The sequence below is a fragment of the Fulmarus glacialis genome, unplaced genomic scaffold (assembly GCF_000690835.1).
Source record: "Fulmarus glacialis isolate BGI_N327 unplaced genomic scaffold, ASM69083v1 scaffold5109, whole genome shotgun sequence".
Lineage (NCBI taxonomy): Eukaryota > Metazoa > Chordata > Aves > Procellariiformes > Procellariidae > Fulmarus > Fulmarus glacialis.
In genome coordinates this window covers 25,480-45,526 of record NW_009232479.1, presented here as the reverse complement: position 1 = coordinate 45,526, position 20,047 = coordinate 25,480, and the positions used below count along the sequence as shown (strand labels likewise).

Below are 20,047 nucleotides of genomic sequence, written 5' to 3'. Positions count from 1 at the left end.
GGCGGGGGGGAAGGAGAAGGAGGGGATAAAAAGGGTCATCTGTCTTCTCAGGGAGAATGTGGGAATTTTTACTCCTTTTTTATCATACCTTTTCTAGCAGCCATTTGGGATTTGCTTTGTACATCTACCAATATTACTAGATGCTGTCATTTGTTTGAAAATACTAGGAACTAGGCAACAGATCTTCCTGGACTGAGTAGTCCATTTCATCTCTGTTTTAGGGTGCCTTATTCTGCAGTTGATCCATGCTATACTGAATTTATGCCCTGAAATGGATCCTCGCAGCAGGTAAGACTGGTGATGGATTTCAGGCCGCACTAGCCTGGCTTACAGTGCAGGAGGGCTCTGTTGCTATCTTTTTGTCTCAGTTTTTGAACATAGATGACTAGGAATGAACTGGCATGGTTGTGTAGTGCTGGTTTCAGCTCTTTTCAGTGTTGCTGAGTACAGGAAGGGTAGAAAAAGATTAGGGACATTGTATTTTAGAATACCTGGTGAAGAGAAAACAGTAAACAGATTTCCTGGGACAGACTGCCATCCACTTTCCTATTCGGTGTATCCACTCTGAAGAAAGAAGGGAGAATAAAGTAGGGGTCAGGGGGTGTAGAAATTAAGAGTTTACTTTGTGGTTTTCTAAGTGCTAGGTGGGAAAACTGCAAGTGCTCCTAGTGATGATGTCCTGTGTGGTTCGTTTCTCACAGCAATGCCCCCAGCCTTCAGTCCTTGTGCATCTTCAGCCTGGCCAACACTGAAGCAGGGCAGGCTGTCATTAACATCATGGGAATTGGTGTGGACACCATTGATATGGTAATGGCCTCCCAGTCTAGTAGGTGAGTGGTGTGTTTCATTTCAGCAGTGGGGGGAAAGAAGCAAATAATAATATTTGAAATATAGCTTTAATTGATTACACTTAACGGTGAATCAGCATAGCTGCTAGCCATGACAGCCGGCCTTGTATGGTCTGGAGGAACAAGCCTTGTTTGTTCCAGGTCTGTATGTAGTCTTTTCTGTACACTATCCATTTCATGCAGTTGTTTTAGTTTTCTATTTCTAAATGACATTTGGAGCATGCTGGTGGGTGTAAGTGTGCTCAATTGTTTAATGTTTGCTAGCAGTTACATTTTTTTAATAAAGAATTCACTTGAATGCAATTTGTAAGATTCCATGAGTGAATTGGAAGCAAGAAGATTAGAGCCCATGTTAGAAGTTTTGTGTCTTCAGGTAACACCAGAGATCAAGTGAAGCTATGCTCATGAATAAATTGTAATAAAGTTTGAACTGTAATTTTGGAAGTGCTAAGGATGATCAGTCTTTTCAGGGTGGTTCTGAAGGCAGCTTGAAGTACTCTGAAAGTATTGAAGATGTCTCCAGTGTTGATTGCCTTAACCTCCTTATGTGGCTCTCTCCAAGGCTTGAATCTCTCTCCTTTCCTCTGTTCTCTTTTCCTGGCCAACCTTACTTGACACATAGCCAGCCAAACTTGCTAGCAAGTTGTTTCTGATAAAGTCTGCCATTTTTTCTTTCAAAACAAGTCTTGAAGGGAGTCCAGACTTGTTAAGGGGAAAGTGAGACCTATCTGAGAAACCTTTTTGGCTTTAATGTCTCTTCAGAATGTTTATCTGATAAGGAAAATCTTAGGCAAATACCAGACTTAGAGCCAGTTTTATCTCTTCATCCAGTTTCGGTACACTGTCATTCCTGTGAGATTGGTTCTGTAAATATTTCTTCCTCTGTCTTAACACATTTTAAACCTTGTATCCCAAAGAGGGGGGAAAAGGTGACAATACGCTGTCAGGCTATTTTTCTTTTTTTGTTTGATGCTGAAAACTTGGGGCTGGGTAGACTATTTTTGTGGATATGTGGGGGTTTGTATTTCAGCAACTATTATGTGGTGACATGACAGTCTGAGTAAAAATGTCTTAGAACCCCCGATTGATAGAGTGTAGAATTTCCTCTTTGAATGTTGTGCAAATAATAAATGTTGGTTGTCAACACAGTTACTTACTTTGGTTTCTTTTTGGAAACACAGTGATGAGTCACAAGGCCAAGGTCAACTGCTGATCCAAACAGTTAAGCTGGCGTTCTCGGTTACCAATAATGTCATCCGGTTGAAACCCTCCTCTAGTGTGGTATCTCCATTAGAACAGGCACTTACTCAGCATGGTATGTATTTCTCCATGGGGACAGCCTGGGCAGCTATGCTTTTTTGTTATTTGCAAATAGTCAGTGTGTGTCTCATTACAAACAGTAGTTAAGATTTCAAAGTTCCAAAAAGTGGTTTCTACTGATAGCAGAAGGCCTATTCTCCCTCCTCTAAGGCATTCTTCTCCTCTGGGGCAGCTTCCAAAGTATTAAGCAAACATGGCTTGTTGTTTGCTGCTTCGTAATGAGATGGGTGTAATTACAGAATATAGTATACCTCTGGCTGGGCCCATGCCTTGTTCTTTTGGAAGACTGACCTAATTCTCACCTTCTGCTGTGGAAATCATTATTTGGTAAATAGTTACATCTTGTTGCAGTTTCTTCTCTTTGATTTTAATTGTGTTCTCTCCAGGTGCTCATGGAAACAATCTTATTGCGGTCTTGGCCAAATATATCTACCACAAGCATGACCCTGCACTTCCACGCCTGGCCATCCAATTGCTCAAACGACTGGCTACGGTAAGATGAGACTCACACAAGTGCTCCTTTGCTGCTCCCCTTGTGACTGATTCCAGCACTGAAATTCTTTCAAGATAATTTCTTTAGGCTTTTTTTGTATCAGGGACCTTAATGCAAGTCAGCGGAAGGCAGTGTGGACTTGAAAACTGTAAGGTAGAGCACGCGAAAAATCACATAAAGGGCCCTTAGTTTTTTAACGTAATCCTCTGCTGTTTCAGAAGTCACTCAGTCACCGAGAGGCTTCCGTGAGTGAGGTGTTTTCTGCAAGTATTTGCACCTTCGGTTGATCTCTTTCCACTTTTTTGAGCAACTTTCGCAAGTCATACTCTTAAATACAATTCCTACACCTTCTTAACTGGAACTTTAACATCTTACTGAGAAGAGGATCCTATTTAAGTTTTTATCGGGAGCTTTCAACTTTGCCTTTTAGACTTACTCTTTTTGGCTACTAAATTTCTGAGAATGTATTTGCAGTTTTATTAAAGCATGTAAATCCAGCTCTGGGTTTACTTATTTCAAGGAACATTATTCCAAAACCATTTTTCTCTTTGTCTTTTCCAGTTTTGTCATAACCCTTGAGAAATAGGTGAGGGATGGAGCAGAATTGCCAAAGAGAAAAATTTGGATCACTTTGCAGGTTTCTTCCTGCTTAATGATCACTTACTTTTGAGTTCCCTTGCATATGTTCATAGATTCAATATCAAATATTTTGGAGTTTCAATTTGAAATGCAAATCACCTTTTATATAGAGGAGAAGCGTTCTGTAGAGTTTGGTTATTCTTGCTTCTGATGTTTCTTTCCTTTTGCAGGTTGCTCCCATGTCTGTTTATGCCTGCCTTGGTAGTGATGCTGCTGCCATCCGTGATGCCTTCCTCACCCGCCTGCAGAGCAAGATTGAGGACATGCGTATTAAGGTCATGATACTGGAATTCCTCACAGTTGCGGTGGAGACACAACCTGGGCTTATTGAGCTGTTCCTGAACTTGGAAGTGAAGGATGGCAGTGACGGATCAAAGGTAGAATAGCAGATATTTGCCCAAGGACTCACTAGTCTTTTATTGTAGCATTCATAGCAGTCTTATGGCACTAGGCTCTAAAATCTAAAGTTCTTACATGTAACCCGATGTGCTTAATGTAAAGATAAATGCAGCTTGTGCTTGCAGTTAATGGATGTGCAGCTATCCCAGTTTCACTTTTCCCTATAACCAAAGAGAAACTTTCCCCAACATTTCAAGGCAGATACTGAGTTAACATAAGAACTTCTGTTGGGTCAGACCAAAGATCCCTGTGGCCCACTCTCTTGATTCTGGCAGTGGCCAGTCAGTGAGAAAGCTGAAGATTGAGGTACAATGGACAATATCAGTTTTCCAGAGTACCTATACTGGTGCTTTGCAGTTCAAGGTCTTCTTGGGTTGGGACCTTCTGCAGGCACTTGGTCTTATTAAGTCTTAGCTCATTTTTTATTCCCCTAAAAATATTTTTTTTCTCTCTTGTGTAATGACTACATTCCTTGTAGTTATATACAAAATATATGAGGGCATCGTGTACTCAAGATTTTTTGTCTGTGTATTGTTCAAGTGGAATCAAGCAAATTCTGCTTTAATAGGTGCCTACGTAGTGGTTCTATGGCGATGTAACCTCTCTCGTTTCCTTTTGCTTTAGGAATTCAGCTTAGGGGAGTGGAGTTGCCTCCAGGTAGTCTTAGAGCTGATAGACTCCAAACAACAGGAGAGGTACTGGTGCCCTCCCCTCTTGCATCGTGCTGCCATTGCCTTCCTGCATGCTTTGTGGCAGGACCGTCGAGATAGCGCCATGCTAGTTCTGAGGACAAAGTGAGTTGTTGTTTTTCTACAACGTGTTTTCCTTCCTTTTTTCTGAAACACTTTTTCTTTGGTTCATCGGACTTTTCAGGGACATGTGCATGTTAGTCTTTGTGTGCCCTGGTAAGGGTGTGCAGTGTATGGGCTTTGAACTTAGTCTCTCAGGAAAGAAGATGAGAAGCCTGTATGTGCATATTCAGAAGCAAATATATTTCGTTCTGTTTCTTTTATACAAAGCTATGTAAGCTTGTATTTACCAAAGCGTGTTTTCTATGAAGTTTGGAATAGTCAAAATGCTGCTAGGCATGTGGTGTGGGGGAGATAACTGATTTTACTTCTGTTTCTATCTTTTAGGCCAAAGTTTTGGGAAAATTTAACCAATCCCCTCTTTGGGAGCCTCCCTCCACCTTCAGAATCATCAGAGGTGAGTTACGTCCAAACAAAATGAAGGTAGTTACGTACTTCTCAGAAAAGGTTTCTAAGAGATGTATTGGCTCTTCCCTCTGCTTGCAGTTTTCTAAAAGGAAGTATGATCAAGTGCTTTAAACACAGGCAGGAGATGAAGTGAATGCTTTCTGGCTTTGCAGAGACTGTACAGCCATGAACTGTCTTTTGAAATTCTGTGTTCTTTATTCACATATGAAACAAAAATAGATGTTACCTAGCATCAGTGGTAACACTCTTTGGAAGGTATGCTGTCTGTAGTGTATCCATGCTATACCTCGTGTGCTGTTTGGCAAAATAAAATCTCCTTTTTATTTAGGCATAGCTCAGGCTGACTAGTATCACAGAGGAATCGATTAGGTTCTTGTTATTCTTCCTTTCTGTGGGAATTTTCCCATTCATTATGGAAGTCCTGTGCTCTCACTCAGAGTGCCGCTTTGAACACAGGATTCTTTCCTTATTATCACTAGTCCATGGTCAAATGACATAACTATTGCTATTGTGGGAGAAAAAAGTCTCCTGCAAAACTGGAGTATCAGTCACTGCAAATGCATGGGTCGGGATAAATCAGAATTCCACTCACCCTGCAGAGCTAGGTGCTCAGATTTTGCTTTTTTTTTGTCTTTGTAGCTCAGTGTCTTGGATACCTGTGCCTTAATCATGAAAATCATCTGTTTGGAGATCTACTATGTTGTCAAGTGAGTCTCTGGTTGTCTCTCCTTCGTCCCTGTACTTTTTAATTATCTAAACTTTTTAATTATCTAAATGTGTGTGTTAAATCTTGATAGACCATGCAGGCTTTGAGGGACAAAGCACATGTAATCCTGTGAAAATGTGGGAGGAACAGTGATTTATAAACAAATCACAAATGTGCATTTGAGATTCTTGCAATCACCGATTGTAGGAAGAGATGTTACAGTGTTTCTGCAGCCTGTAGGTGAGAATGTTAGTATTAGTATTTTCCTTGTACCCTGGAATGAGAATATACAGTATTTATTAAAACTAATTGTAAACTAAGCTAAGTACACCTACTATAGTGATTGCTGAATAACATTTTAGTAGTTTTCTCCCACTCATTTTGTTTTTTCTGAACATAACTGCCTTTTAATATGTTGAAAAGTCATGATTAACTAAAATCTCTGCTTAAAAAAAAAAAAAATCATAGATTTTCTTCAGGGCTCATGTTTTTCCTTCACATTTGATGCAAAAAGTGGGATTCCCTGCACAGGTCTAATATGTGGAATAACCTTCACTTGCAAGCTGTGTCCTTGGCTTTCCTACCTGAAACACAGAAGAAGTATATTTTCTGACCAAAGAATAAATGAAGATAACTTCTCCTCTTGATTTGGTCAGGGGCTCACTGGATCAGTCCCTGAAAGACACGCTGAAGAATTTGTCCACCAAAAAGCGCTTTGCCTATTGGTCAGAATATGTGAAGTTACTGGCATATCACGTGGCAGAGACAGAGGGTAGCAGCTGTGCCTCCATGACAGAATATCAAATGCTGATCTCAGCCTGGCGGATGCTGCTGATAATCTCTACTAGCCATGTAAGAGCTACCTCTTATCTTTCATGAGAATCTGAAATTAACATTTTGAATAATACAATGTCAACTTCTCAGGGCCAACTAAGCCATAATGAAGAATCCACTGGTTTTTCTTTCAATTTTCTTGTATATATGCTTACAACACAAGTTGGCACGAGCATGGCACAAGAGGTTAGAGTAGGTGGTGTTTCGCTGTTTGATCAAAATGAGCGTATTGTCCGTCTGAGCAGAGGAGGGAGGTAGTAAATAATTTTTATAGCAATTCTGAGTAATTCTGTAATCCTGAAGAGATTTTGCTGAGTCAAGTGAGGCAGGGATGCACCATTAGGGAATTAGTCATTGCCGACTTCTTGTCAACTGTTAATGTAATACTTCAGTGATTTCTGTAAAACTGCGTCACTCAGCAGCTATAAAATTTGGTGAATTCTTAAAGTAAAAAATTAAAACAGTAGACTGATGTTAGACTGCTAAGAAGTTGGGCTTGATTGATCTCTGTCTTTGTGGATCTTAGGCGGATATAATGCATCTGACTGATTCTGCAGTTCATCAGCAATTGTTTCTGGATGTGCTAAATGGGACCAAGGTTTTGGTAGGTGCTGCTTCCTGTCAGTTCTTTAATTTCCCAATTGCTCATCTCCTTTTGTACTATGAGGAGTTCTATTTCTGCAGCTGCTTGCCATCATAGGTTTTTTAGATCCTGTGAAATTGGGCTGAAACAAAGTCTTTCTCCCTGAATTGATGAGCTTCTTACAAATCTTTATTTTGTATGTGTTATTCTTGTTGTCACTGGGTGACCCTGCAGAGCGTTCTGACTCTGGTTCCCTCGATGCTGCTAGCTGCTGAAGAGCAAACCTGGTCATTTGGTGGTGATGCTTGGGCTGAGGATTTCTTAAGTGTTCTTGCATGCGACTATTGCAACTGTAACTGTGGTATTTCTTCTTAGCTTCTAGTTCCCATGTCAGTCTCCTGTCTGCAGCTGGGGTCCATGCTATGTACCCTTCTTCTGATCCTGCTCAAACAGTGGAAGAGGTAGGTATTTTGTTTGGATAATTATTAGTCACTGCTAAATACAAAAACTTGGGAGATTATGTTTTGCTCTAGTGAGATTCCCTTAGTGATTTGGGGAGGAAACTGAAACCTTATCATAGAATCCTCTTTTGGGATGGCAAACGTCTGTAGGTTGTTGCTGAAATCTCTTGTTGTAATACGTTTATGGCTCGGCTTCCTGCTTGCTGGTGAAAAGTGTTATCAAAAAAGCTTTTGTGATAGTCAGTCCTGCATTCTCGCTGTGCTGTGGAATGTCTTTGGTGAGGTCCAGGTGGTGACTTAAACTTTACTTGGAAGAACTGCTTTTATTTGTGTGGATCATATAACTTATGATACACACAGCTCAGTCAAGCCAATATAGTTATTGAGGGATCTTGTCTAATCTGAAAAGCTCTCCCTTTTTGTTGTCAGCGAGTTGGGTTCTGTGGATAAAATCATAAACTCCTTGACGCAGATTCTGGAGGGAGTACTACAGGCAGATCAGCAGATGATGAAGAAAACCAAAGCCAAAGTGTTCTCAGCTCTTATCACTGTGCTGCAAATAAAGGAGATGAAAGGTGAGGTGGTGTATGTACAAGTGTCAAGAGCAGGGCTGCCATGGCTGAATACACCCTAACACTTTAGCATTTCCAAGATAAAAATGCTTTTGGTGTTAGTAGTAGTACAGGATGCTGTACAGAATATAGTCACCAACCTGTGCGACTTCTCTACCTTTTTCTTACTTGCTTTAGCTAGTTTTAGAAAGAGATGAGGTTTATCATTCACAGTATTTGTATGTCTTCCCTTCTCTTGTCCTTCCCCAGCAATAACCTCTATATTTTATCAGTTTGATAGAGACAAGACAGGGTTCCCATTTGGTTTTGAAAATAGCTCAGCAGGTGTGGGAGGGACACCCTAGTAACGCCATCTCACAGAGTGATTGTAGAGCTTAGACTCTAACATGAATTTCTAGTTAGAGATAACAAAAGACCCAAACACAAGAACGTCTTCTGAGAGTACGTTTTATTACAAACCAGAGAAACTAGTCTGGTCATTACTCCTGTCACTTTTGGGGCATCTTACATTGCAGTAGCACTTGAAGATCCTCAGTGGAATCTGGGCAGTATTTCTCTGTACAACACATACAAAGGCAACTGTGGTGTTGAGAAGTGTATCAGCTTACCTTTCTGTGCAGTCCTTGTCCCGTTGCTTGGGCTTTGCAAGCCCATGTATTTTGGAAAATAAATAGAAAGTGGAGGGTTGGGTTGTTTTTAAATGTTTTTCTTTGGTGTTGAATTTGAGTTTCCAGTCATGCTGGTAAAAGGTGATGCAATTTATTATAATGGTTTTGATGAGAATGTAGTATTTATACGGACTCACAGACATAGACTGCACCCACTGGCCAGTACCAGCAATCTGGAGAGATGGGTAGGAAATGCTGTGGTGAGCAGTTATGGAATAATGTGTCCATAGTAGTGCTTGACTTGTGCCTTGAAATGTCATGAGTTTATATGACTGCTCGGGAAAGCTACATGTTTTTATTATCCAGATGACCGTCTAATCCCTTATTGTATCCTCGTAGGCTTAATCATCTAACTTAGTCACAGTTCCTCCCATTCTGTTTTGTAGGTTTTGAAATGAAAACAGAGTAAATACTAACTCCAAGAAATGTGGCCCAGTGATGTTATCAGTTAAACTGGAAACCTAAGTACAAGGATTGTGTGTTAACTGTTGTCTATTCTGTGTGTGTCACAGTGAATGAGATCCCACAGTACTCCCAGCTGGTGTTGAGCGTGTGTGAAACACTCCAAGATGAGGTCATTGCGCTCTTTGATCAGACTCGACACAGCTTGACCTTGGGAGATGCTTCAGATGACAAGGACAGCATGGAAACAGATGATGCCTCCCGAGTTAAACACAAGGACCAGCGAGATGGGGTAGAGGACCTGTTTGTCTGCTTTGCAGCCACATTTCTTCTCTCTAGACAAAAGTTTCGTGTGTTTGGAACAACTTTCCCTTGCAGCCTGCTGCCTTCAAAGGAAGTTTTGGCAGTTTCTATCTCAGAATTACTCCAAGTCTTTTTGGCACGCATCAGTCTGGGAAATTGGCTGTTGCTGCCTCTCTTTCAGATCTGTCCTAAAAAAGTCATAATGGCTAATACAGCCAGGAAGTGTGCAGAGTATAATGTGAGGGGTGTCTTAATTTATGATTCTGAGAATGATTGAGCCTTATGTTGTGTTAGTTAATACTTTCAGGATTTTCTTGCTATACATGTCAAGCCTATACCTCGTTCTCCTGTCCTTGTCACCACAGGTATGTGTTCTGGGTCTGCATCTGGCTAAAGAGCTCTGTGAAGTTGATGAAGATGGAGACTACTGGCTACAGGTTACTAGGAAAGTGCTTCCTACTATCTTTGCTGCATTGGAGATCAGCCTGAGAGTTAAACAAAACCTTCACTTCACAGAGGCCTCATTACATTTACTGCTGACCTTAGCAAGGACTCAGCAGGTGAGAGATGCAGAGAAATGAGAGCATATAGCTATACATTTTTAATAGGAACCGTATATCTCATTATTCTGTCTGCAATGCAGCTGAACAATGATCTGTAGATAAAGGGTTTTTTTAGAGGCTGGCAAGCAGTAGGTCCTGTATGTTTGCTTGCTTAGTTTGCCTTGTTCTTCTTGGTAATGGGATATCTCAGGTGGGAGAGCTGAGCCAGCCAGATCAGACCTGTAATTTAGAGCAGGCACTTTCACTGAATGTATTCTTCTGCAATGCAAATTATACCCGCCCCCCCCAGTTGAAACAGCGTTAGGTGTTGGAACCTTCTTTCTCATTAGTTGCAATAAAGAGTTATTTATCTGTTATAAATTCAACTTTGTGTGGGGCTTTAGGTGAAAGCAAGGTTGCTCCAAAGCCAGCCCTTTTCAAAGATTATGTATATGCCAAACCAGGTGATATTGAAATGGAATTCATAGTACAGTTATGCAGGTTAGATTTTACTGGAAGAACACTGTTGCTTTTCTTGATACTGAATTTTTAACAACATCGAAGAAGTGTGTGTAGATGAAAGTTCTCTAAAAGGGTGGTGACAGTGCAAAGAACAGAATATCTAATGCAAAATAAGTCTCTCTAGTCTCAGACAGGAGACAGACATGCAAATTTAACAGTAGTTTGTTCTGTGTCTTGTAGGGAGCAGCGGCAGTGGCTGGAGCTGGTGTCACACACAGTGTCTGCCTGCCCCTCTTGAGCGTGTACCAGCTCAGCACTAATGGAGCCATTCAGGTGGGTGCTACTTCCTTTTGGGTGGGAATATGCCAGGAGAGCTTGCCATGCCCTGCCTTGCGGGCTGTGGTTGGAGCAGAGCCCTCCTGGTCTGGGAAGGACAGCAGCCACCCCTAGAGCCTGGAGACTTCCAAAATGGTGTGAAGGGTTTGTGGCATGTGCCACACTGGGCAGCAGTGTAGTAATTTATTTTTGTATCTGGTTTCAGACATCTGCTTCATCTCGAAAGTCGCTGGATGCCCCCTCTTGGCCTGGGGTCTATCGTCTCTCCATGTCACTGATGGAACGCCTTCTTAAAACGCTTAGATACAACTTCCTGACGGAAGCACTGGACTTCGTTGGTGTCCATCAAGAGAGGATTCTTCAGGTATGTCACATACTTCCTCTGTGATGGTTCGCTTGGCTTTTGTGTTGCAATAGCAGTAGAAACATGTCAGAAAGTGCAGAAGCATTGAAAAGAGGCTCCTGCCTGAGAAAGTTTTACAGTGGAAATAATTCAATAGTGGGAGAAGGAGGACAGAATATAGAAGCCACGCGGTCAGGCAGGCATGATTGTTATGATACTTGTTAGAACTGGGCAGTCACCATCGGTTCATCCTGTTCACACTTGGGGTTATAACTTTGCTACAGGTGTTTAGTATACCTGCTCAACACAGTAGCAGCACTGAGAGTTTGATGGGAACTCACTTTGTGGCTATCTGCTCTGGAAAGAAAAGTATGAGAGCTGTTCTTGGAGGTGGCTTTAGCTCAGTCTTGCTCAGATAATGAAAATGCTGTAGTCAGGCTTCAGTCACCATTCGGGTCGGCAAGCTCTCATGTCCTGCAGCACTGAAATACCTGTACTGGCTGGATTGTGCAGATGTGCTGAAGAGTTCTGTTTGTACATAGGTGCTGCGTTACCTGTTTATAAGCACGCTCCCTAGACAAACAGCTGTCTTCTCGTACGGCAGCATAGCTCGTGAAGTGCATTGGCCTCTGACTAAGAATATAAAGTGCTCCGAGTCTGACCCATGTGCTGTGCAGCTACGTTCATGAATGCATTTTCTGTCCCTAGGGGCGGATCCTCTGCATCTTCAGCTTTTTCTTCTAGAGGAGGGAATGGGATTTTTGTGATTTAACTGTCATTGCCCTGATTTACTTCCCTCTCCTTTCCAGTGCCTGAATGCAGTACGGACGGTACAGAGCTTGGCCTGTCTGGAAGAGGCTGATCACACTGTTGGCTTCATTCTTCAGCTCTCAAATTTCAGAAAGGAGTGGCATTTCCACCTGCCACAGCTTATGAGGGACATGCAGGTAGGAATCAGGATATTGCTGTGGATAATACATTGCCTGAGCACAGGGATTTGCATGCGTTAAGAGAAAATGGCACTATATCATCTTTTTATTACTGCTCTTTTAATAGGAACTACTGCTGAGGTCATTTAAATGTCTGTTCTGTCAATACCTTGTCTGAATTGAGTGAGGAGAGATAACTGTTGGGGACAGAGAAATTATAGCTTGGAAAAATAACTGGGGGAATTCAGTGTCTCACTCCCAGTTCTCAGTGCCAGGTGACTGAGAAAATACTGGGAATCAAGAGATGCATTGATCCTTTATGATCACAGTGTTCTGTTTAACTGGATTTTCTAGCTTCCACCAATGGTAGTGAATAGATGGGTTTTGAGCTTTTAAGAGATTTCTCCCTCACCTTATTTATTTCAGGTGAATCTGTGTTACCTGTGTCAGGCCTGTACCTCCCTCCTGCACAGCCGCAAAATGCTCCAGCACTACCTGCAGGTGAGAATGGGGACTCTAAACCAAACTGTAAGTTAGGAGTGTTGCATGCCCATGCTCCCTGTTAAAAGGCAAATATTATTCAATATCCAGGCTCGGCTCTTGGATGTTGAATTGCTTGATGGTAATCCTAGTGGTGATTATTGACAATCATCAACAGTCAGGATTTGCATTTCTCCACAGCAAAAAAACGTGCAAAGAGTCTGGACTCTAAAAACTCTGGACTGTGTAAAGCCAGTCCTAGAGAAACAGCAGCCTGTGTTTGAATGGTGCTGTTATAATTTTATAGCTGCCTACACTGCAGCAAGAAAGCTGCATTGCTGTAGAACTCTGTAGTGCCATTAATTAAGTCACTGTTGACCTGTTGTCCTTGATCTGATTTAATTTGTTTAAGAGAGAGTGCTCTTGTTCTTGGGGAATCCTTAGCTTGATGAAGTGGAGACGATGCATTGTTACTGACATGTTATTTCAGCATGGCTAAGGCTTGATGTGTTGATTAGAGATTCTTTTTCCGGAATGTGGAATCTAAATAGCCTCTGCAGCTGCTTCCCTGCAATGCAGTGCCTCCCCTGATGCAAGCTAAGTGTAGATTCTTATGCTTCTAGCAGGTGATAGACTTTGGGTACCTCATTCCTTTTGTTCATAGCATTTTTTTTCCCTGAAAGTAGTGCAAAATAATCATATCTGTATTCAACACTTTCTTTTTTTCTTTCTCCACAGACAAAAAATGGTGATTCCCTTCCATCGAGCGTGACTCCACGAGTGCAGCGTAATCCCCAAGCCTCCTCCAAACATCCCAGCCCTGAGTCAGAAGCAGCAGAGCAGAAAGCGCTGCTTACAGTGCAGTACAGCCTCTTGAAAATCCTCAGCAAATCTCTTGCCGCCCTGCGTCATTTCACCCCGGATGTCTGCCAGATCCTCCTTGACCAGGTAGCGAAAGAGGAGAGATGCTGCTCCCTGAAGGGGGGAGTTTCCAGCATTTCAAGTGATGTTCTGGGTCTGTGCAGTGAGGCACATTCTGTCCTGCTTGAGACGATGACCCCTCCATGCATCTGTCTGCTCTTCTGCTGTACAAAGCAGGAAGGCAGGACACAAGGAATTCCCCTTGGGAATCAGGCACAGATCAGTGTGAAAGGAAGGCTTGGCTGAGCTTTTGTCTGATCTGCACAACACTGTGTTCGTGTAACCTTACTGAACAGACTAATAACCCAGCTAGGTTTATATCCTCAGTATCTCACACTTCAGAAAAGACATCCTCTTGTTATCCTCCTGTGTCGGTGTGACCTAGTGGCTGGCCAGGTTCAGAAAAGGAAGGTTTAATCCTTGATTCTGGCAGTGTCCTGCTGCTAACTCTTGGATAGTTAACTTCCTTTTGCTGTGCCTCTAGGTAAATATGCCTGGGCTTTTGAAAACAATCTGGAAACCGTCATTACTTCAGCTTACCACTTGGTGGCAAGCTGTACGGCTTGGGAGTTGGAGAAGGCTCATTCATGTGAGGAGAGCCGTAGAGTCTGATTGTGCAGTACTGTACAGAACGCTCCCTACTGCTCCATCTCTATACTTGAGATTTGGGAAATGATCTCAGTGCTTCTAGTTCTCCATACAAAAAGCATGATACAGGGACTAGGTTTTCTTGTTGCTATGACAATAGCATACTCATGGCCTCAGGGGTCACTCACTCCTCCTTCTGTTTCTCCACAGTCACTGGACCTTGCTGAGTACAACATGCTCTTCGTTTTGAGTTTCACCACACCAGCCTTTGATTCAGATGTCGCACCTTCCTTTGGGACCCTCCTGGCCACAGTCAATGTGGCCCTTAACATGTTGGGAGAGGTACTAGCCATTTCTCTGTTTGGGAGAGCACAGCAGTTGCGGTGATCTCAGAGCACTCATTCAACTGGTATTTTGAAGAGCAGGAGTATTTCCTCTTTTCTATCTCCTGTCTCTAATGCCTGTCTTTTTTTCCCCTCCCAGCTGGATAAGAAGAAGGAACCTTTCCCTCAGGCTGCAGGGCTGAATATGCAAGAGGGAACCAAAACCCTCAAGTAAGTTTCTAGCTGTTGGATTTGGTCACGGCCAAGGAGTAGAACCTGATGCTCCTTAGGTCAGAACTGAGGTTTACAGGCATTCGTGTAGCTTCAGAGCTGCTCACTCTGAATCCAGGGAGTTCAGATAGCCCATCAGAAGCTGTCCAAAGCAAGCAGGGATTTTTTTGGGAGGGTGTGTGAAGCCATCCCATCCTAGATGCAGTGTAGAGAGTTGTTTGATGCTTATTTACCAGTGTATTTAAATCAGACTTCCCTGATGGCAGCAGGGGTTTCTACTTGGCAGACCATAGCTTTTGGATATCACTGCTTGAGCAGAATGTGAACAGAAACAGTGTTCCCTCGTATGTGCCCTGTGTGTGAAGTCTTTCTAAGAGTATTAGACCTTTCTAAAGAGTGTGCTGACCTTTTTGGCTCCTGCTGATGTGCGTTTCTTTGCACAGGTCTCTGCTCATGTTTACAATGGAAAACTGTTTCTACCTGCTCATCTCCCAGGCTGTTCGGTACTTGAGAGACCCAGCTGTGCATCCCCGTGATAAGCAGCGGATGAAACAGGAGCTCAGCTCTGAGCTGGTAAGCGGCTTGTACCCTCCCTTGTTGCTGTTCAGTGTAAATGTGCCAGTGGGAGAAGGTCATTTGTCTTTGGCTGCCCAGAAGACCCCGTTCCCCAGCATGAGTCCCCAGCCGTAGGCATCCTGGGCTGCACGTACCAGTGCCTGTTCCTGTGCCACCGGCACCTTGTTTGGGGAGGGAGAGGGGCATGTGATTGAAGGAAGCTAAGTTGTTACATGCTTCTCATTTCAGAGTACGCTGCTCTCCAGCCTGTCTCGTTACTTCCGCCGGGGTGGTCCCTCTTCACCTGCCAGCGGGGTTCTTCCCTCTCCCCAAGGAAAGTCTGCCTCCAAGCTGGGTCCTGAAGGGCAGGAGCCTTTGTTTCAGCTCGTGCAGGCCTTTGTCCGGCACCTGCAGAGATAGAGTCTATCCTGCCCCTGCCTCCCTTTTCAGGACTTGAGCAGAACGATTCGTGTCCACCTCAGAAGGCATTGCCTTTGGCAGAGCTCGTAGCAAGGAGTGGGAAAGGGAGGGAGGCCTGGCTCTTCAGTGATCGGCCCACGTGCACAGCCTGCCCGCTCTGTCTGCTAGAGCATCCTGGCTGGGTACAAGCGCTGAACAGTCAAAACCTTTATTTTTATAGCTTGTACCTCAGCTGGGGAAGCTGTGGCTGGATGGAGAGAGGAGACGAGCTTTCCGCTGGGCATTAACTCTGCTCTCAACACAAGGTGCAATCTGCCTCTCCCTCGCAGTGAGAGTCCAGTTAAGGCACAACCAAGGGATCAGCCAGCAATTCAGAGACCATCTTTCTACTGCTATTTTTGTACTGAATGGTTCAAGGCAAGATGATGTATGTGTGCTCACGCCTTCACCCTGCAGTCTGTGTGTTGTGTGTGTTTCTGAAGAGCAAGGCCTCACTCAAGGTTTTTAAGTCAAAATTCCATTGTTCCAGTCTTGCAGTTTTTTGTAACTGTGCCCTGTTTATACTGTTATTAAAACCTTTATTGACAGCAGCTGGGTTCATGGTTTTGTATGGGGCATAGCAGCCTGCAGCACCAATTCTGCTAACAGTGATGTGAGTTGTGGCTTGTGAGTGACGATCCAGATACTGTTTGAAGCGACTATAATCAAAGGTTGATTCCCTCGGCTTTCCCACACCCACTCCCTTTCCCTTACTCTCACGTTGGGGAACTCGTAGGAGGTTTTAAACGAGCATCACTATAAAATACTCCTCAGGAATGATTCTTCTGCACATGATGGTGTGGAGCATGCGCACAGATCGCTCTGTGCACAGGTCCAAGCTGCTACTCTGCCTGTTGCAGCAGCAGGGGAGGGCGCAGGTTCAAGCTAGAAGGAAGACACTGTCTACAGCGAGGCTTCATTGTGCTGTTGTAGCTCTCTCAAGTAGATCAACAAACTCTTCAAGGTTCCAAGGCTCAATGTGTGATGGAGACAGTAGGAGAAGGTCAGTGATTATTGCTTAAAATAAAGCCTGAAATCTAGATAGACTTTTCTAAGGTAAGAAATCAAATTTCAGTGTAGCTGTGAGCTACTAACCTACCAATTCTTTACTAAAGAGACGCTTGATTGCTTTACCAGTCAGAACCTTTTTAATCTCGATGGTTTTAAGAGACTAGAGCGAGAAAATTAGATTATGTTGCTTTGAGGTTGGTGTGTTTTTTTTTTTTTTCCTTGTAGGCTTAAGTGATGGTGATATTCTAGCACACTTGTTTGATCTAGTTTTACTTGCCCTGGAGGCTTTGGAGAGATTTTAACTAGCTGGCTGGAGCAAAGTGGTCTTAAAGTAGAAGGGAGAAGGGCTTGATTACCTTCCAAAAACTGAGGTGAGTTGCTCTGACAGTGAGGGAGGTGGAGTGACAGTCCTCGGCCTGATCGTGTTTAGATGGGGCTGCCTGTAACCGTTAACGCTTTCTGCCACAGGGGAACTACGAGTGCGAACATGGAGATTTGAAGGTGAAGAACTGCAGAGAGGATGCAAACTGGTGACAGGTAGCTGTGGGCAGTGGAAGTAAAGCCAGAATTCAGCACATCTAAGCAGTTCAGTAGTGCTTAGGGCTGTTATTTGATAGCTCTTGTCGGTGTCTTTCCTTTTGTTACACCTTTTGAAGTTACACGCAGTGTGCTAATCACTTTACTAGTGTTCAACAAGAATGGATAGCATCAGAATTTAGGGAGAAATAATACATTCTCTTAGATACTTACTCAAGCACTAGAGAGAGAGAGTTTATGGCACTAGACAGGAGTCCTTAGTGCCAGATAGCAAAGAATAGTGGATGCTGTTGGTTACATCTGTGTTTTAGAAGCTATCTGTGTCTATAGCTTCACTTTAGACAGCAGCATTTCAGCCCTGAATTGTACTTTTACCTGCCCCTCAGCCACAAAGGGGCAAGGAACAGCTTTCAGCTGAACATGAGCCGGCAGTGTGCCCAGGTGGCCAAGAAGGCCAATGGCATCCTGGCCTGTATCAGAAATAGCATGGCCAGCAGGAGCAGGGAGGTGATCGTGCCCCTGTACTCGGCCCTGGTGAGGCCGCACCTCGAATCCTGTGTTCAGTTTTGGGCCCCTCACTCCAAGAAGGACACTGAGGTGCTGGAGCGTGTCCAGAGAAGGGCAACGAAGCTGGTGAAGGGCCTGGAGCACAAGTCTGATGAGGAGCGGCTGAGGGAACTGGGGCTGTTTAGCCTGAAGAAGAGGAGGCTGAGGGGAGACCTCATCGCGCTCTACAACTACCTGAAAGGAGGTTGTAGCGAGGTGGGGGTTGGTCTCTTCTCCCAAGTAACAAGCGATAGGACGAGAGGAAATGGCCTCAAGTTGCGCCAAGGGAGGTTTAGACTGGACATTAAGAAAAACTTCTTTACTGAAAGAGTGGTCAGGCCTTGGAACAGGCTGCCCAGGGAAGTGGTGGAGTCACCATCCCTGGAGGTATTTAAAAGATGTGTAGATGAGGCGCTTAGGGACATGGTTTAGTGGGCATGGTGATGTTGGGATGACGGCTGGACTTGATGCTCTTAGAGGTCTTTTCCAACCTTAATGATTCTATGATTCTATGATTCAAGGGTGGCTCACCATGACATCTGCAAATAAGCAGCATGAGAGTGTAATCCTCCTGTAGAGAGCCAGTTAGAAGTAGCAATAGATTTTCCATGTGCTCTTCTGTAATGCAGAGGGAAGGGAGCGCTGCTGGCAGGAGAAGACTTCCTTCTGGCTGTTCTGAGGGAAGAGACACCATTTTCTGCATCATTAAGCTGCTGCTGTTTTTGCTAAAGCTGTTCTTCCTCTTTCTTCAATGCACCAGGGAGAGGAATAAAGGGAAACTGGCCTGAGGGAAAGGTGTACATACTGGAAGGTGGGAGGGAAATAGGCAGGGGTAGATCTACAAAAGGGTAGAACTGTGGTAGTGGTAATTATTGCAATTGTAAAACTAACTAAAACAGTAGCACGATGTGATTTCCCCATTCCCTTTCGTTAGAGTTTAACTGTAGAAAAACTGAGCGCTATTGCTACACTACAGAGCATTTCAACAGCTGCTTTTCCCAGGAGTTCTTTCCAAGCTGGGTGCTAGGGACAAGGCTTTAGGATTTTAAATTAGCAGCAGATTTGGTTTCCATAACAACAGAAAAGTCTGTTAGATCTAGAATAGCATTTCCAGTCTCTCAGCAGCTAAAGTCATACTGCTGCTCTATTTTTGCTTCAGGTTAAGGAGGAGCTGTTGTTTCTTAGAGTTCCTGAATCTGTAGTACAACTGAGATGTGTCATCTGGGAAAGGAACTGCAAGACGTTAACAATCTTAAGGCACGTTGAGAGTTTCGGCTGGGACAGGAAGGATCAGCAGCTTTGTTTTGCTTTTACACCCGGCTTTCAAGACCGGGATAGCGGAACGGCCCAGCTCCCACGTGAGCTGCCTCCCTTTGCCTCCCCGCCAGCGCTGCTTGTCCCTACCACCTGCAGTCGCATGGCTGGAGAGCAAGGGCAGCCCTGAACCCACTCAAGATGCTGAGGCAGGAGGTCAGGCAGTTTCTTTATTGGCAAATAAGTGCTGAAAACCATGAGCCCTACATAGGTGCTCGGTGCCCTGTTACATTAGAGTGGTCACGATACCATTGGGAAAGTGCAAAAGATCAATAAACGAGCAAAGTTGGTTCTGACATACCGAGAGGAAGGTAGTGAACAGAGATCTTGGTGCAGGTGAGTGTCTCTTCCATCCAGCTTGAGTGGAAAGCGAGTTACACAGCAGCAGAAGTCCTTTAGGTGAGCTCTAGCTAAAAAGCTCATTACAGGATTAAAAGGCATCCACACCTTTGAGCTAAACCACATACATCGAGGGCAGCCTGGATTGATTAGTGTGTGTACGGCCACGAATAGCTCATTGCTGGAGATACCAGCAAGTGGGACTATACCTTACTGTACTAGGATGCACCAAGTCTGTTCGCTGCTGAGATGGGAGGGGAAATATTAGTTAAATCAGTGATCTAGGGTGAAAATAAAGTCAGGCTAAAACATGCCTGGAACAGACGCACTGAAAGAAAAGCCTGGACAATTAACACAGGGAGCAAAGCTTGTAAAAAGGCTTGTAAACTCTTTGCAGTCCAAGAGCAGTTTCTCAGAGGAAATGCAAGCAAGATGCATGGTCCCTTGCACTGAGGTTTGATTTTTGACATACGGGCCCTAAGTTACTAGGTTGGTCTTCACAAAGAAATTTCCTTCCAGCTTCAGAGGACAGTTCTAGACTGCAGCCATCAGGCACCACGATAGTAAGTGTGGCTCTTAGAGAGCCTCGCACTACTGTTCTCCTACAGGTGAGCAAGGTGGATGGGTTTAACAGGCTCTTGATTCTTAAATTCAGCTTCCTTGCCTTAAGAGCTGGAACATGTCAG

At 43.8% G+C, this 20,047-nt stretch overlaps 1 protein-coding gene across 1 annotated transcript in view; it reads left to right on the top strand.

The window, feature by feature from the left end:
• The window catches only part of NUP188 (nucleoporin 188kDa), a gene marked incomplete at its 5' end in the record, with an annotated part of 26,521 nt that extends 10,827 nt beyond the window's left edge, over positions 1–15,694 (top strand). The window contains 23 exons of the mRNA XM_009584902.1: positions 212–288; positions 702–830; positions 2,030–2,163; positions 2,555–2,661; positions 3,471–3,677; positions 4,324–4,493; positions 4,836–4,905; positions 5,556–5,623; positions 6,279–6,474; positions 6,983–7,060; positions 7,415–7,500; positions 7,930–8,075; positions 9,253–9,434; positions 9,811–10,005; positions 10,690–10,782; positions 10,991–11,149; positions 11,938–12,075; positions 12,484–12,558; positions 13,276–13,485; positions 14,257–14,388; positions 14,530–14,600; positions 15,044–15,173; positions 15,405–15,694. Coding sequence (XP_009583197.1) covers positions 212–288; positions 702–830; positions 2,030–2,163; positions 2,555–2,661; positions 3,471–3,677; positions 4,324–4,493; positions 4,836–4,905; positions 5,556–5,623; positions 6,279–6,474; positions 6,983–7,060; positions 7,415–7,500; positions 7,930–8,075; positions 9,253–9,434; positions 9,811–10,005; positions 10,690–10,782; positions 10,991–11,149; positions 11,938–12,075; positions 12,484–12,558; positions 13,276–13,485; positions 14,257–14,388; positions 14,530–14,600; positions 15,044–15,173; positions 15,405–15,575 — 3,024 coding nt within the window. The remainder of the gene's footprint in view (positions 1–211; positions 289–701; positions 831–2,029; positions 2,164–2,554; positions 2,662–3,470; positions 3,678–4,323; positions 4,494–4,835; positions 4,906–5,555; positions 5,624–6,278; positions 6,475–6,982; positions 7,061–7,414; positions 7,501–7,929; positions 8,076–9,252; positions 9,435–9,810; positions 10,006–10,689; positions 10,783–10,990; positions 11,150–11,937; positions 12,076–12,483; positions 12,559–13,275; positions 13,486–14,256; positions 14,389–14,529; positions 14,601–15,043; positions 15,174–15,404) is intronic.
• Positions 15,695–20,047: the final 4,353 nt, after the last annotated feature.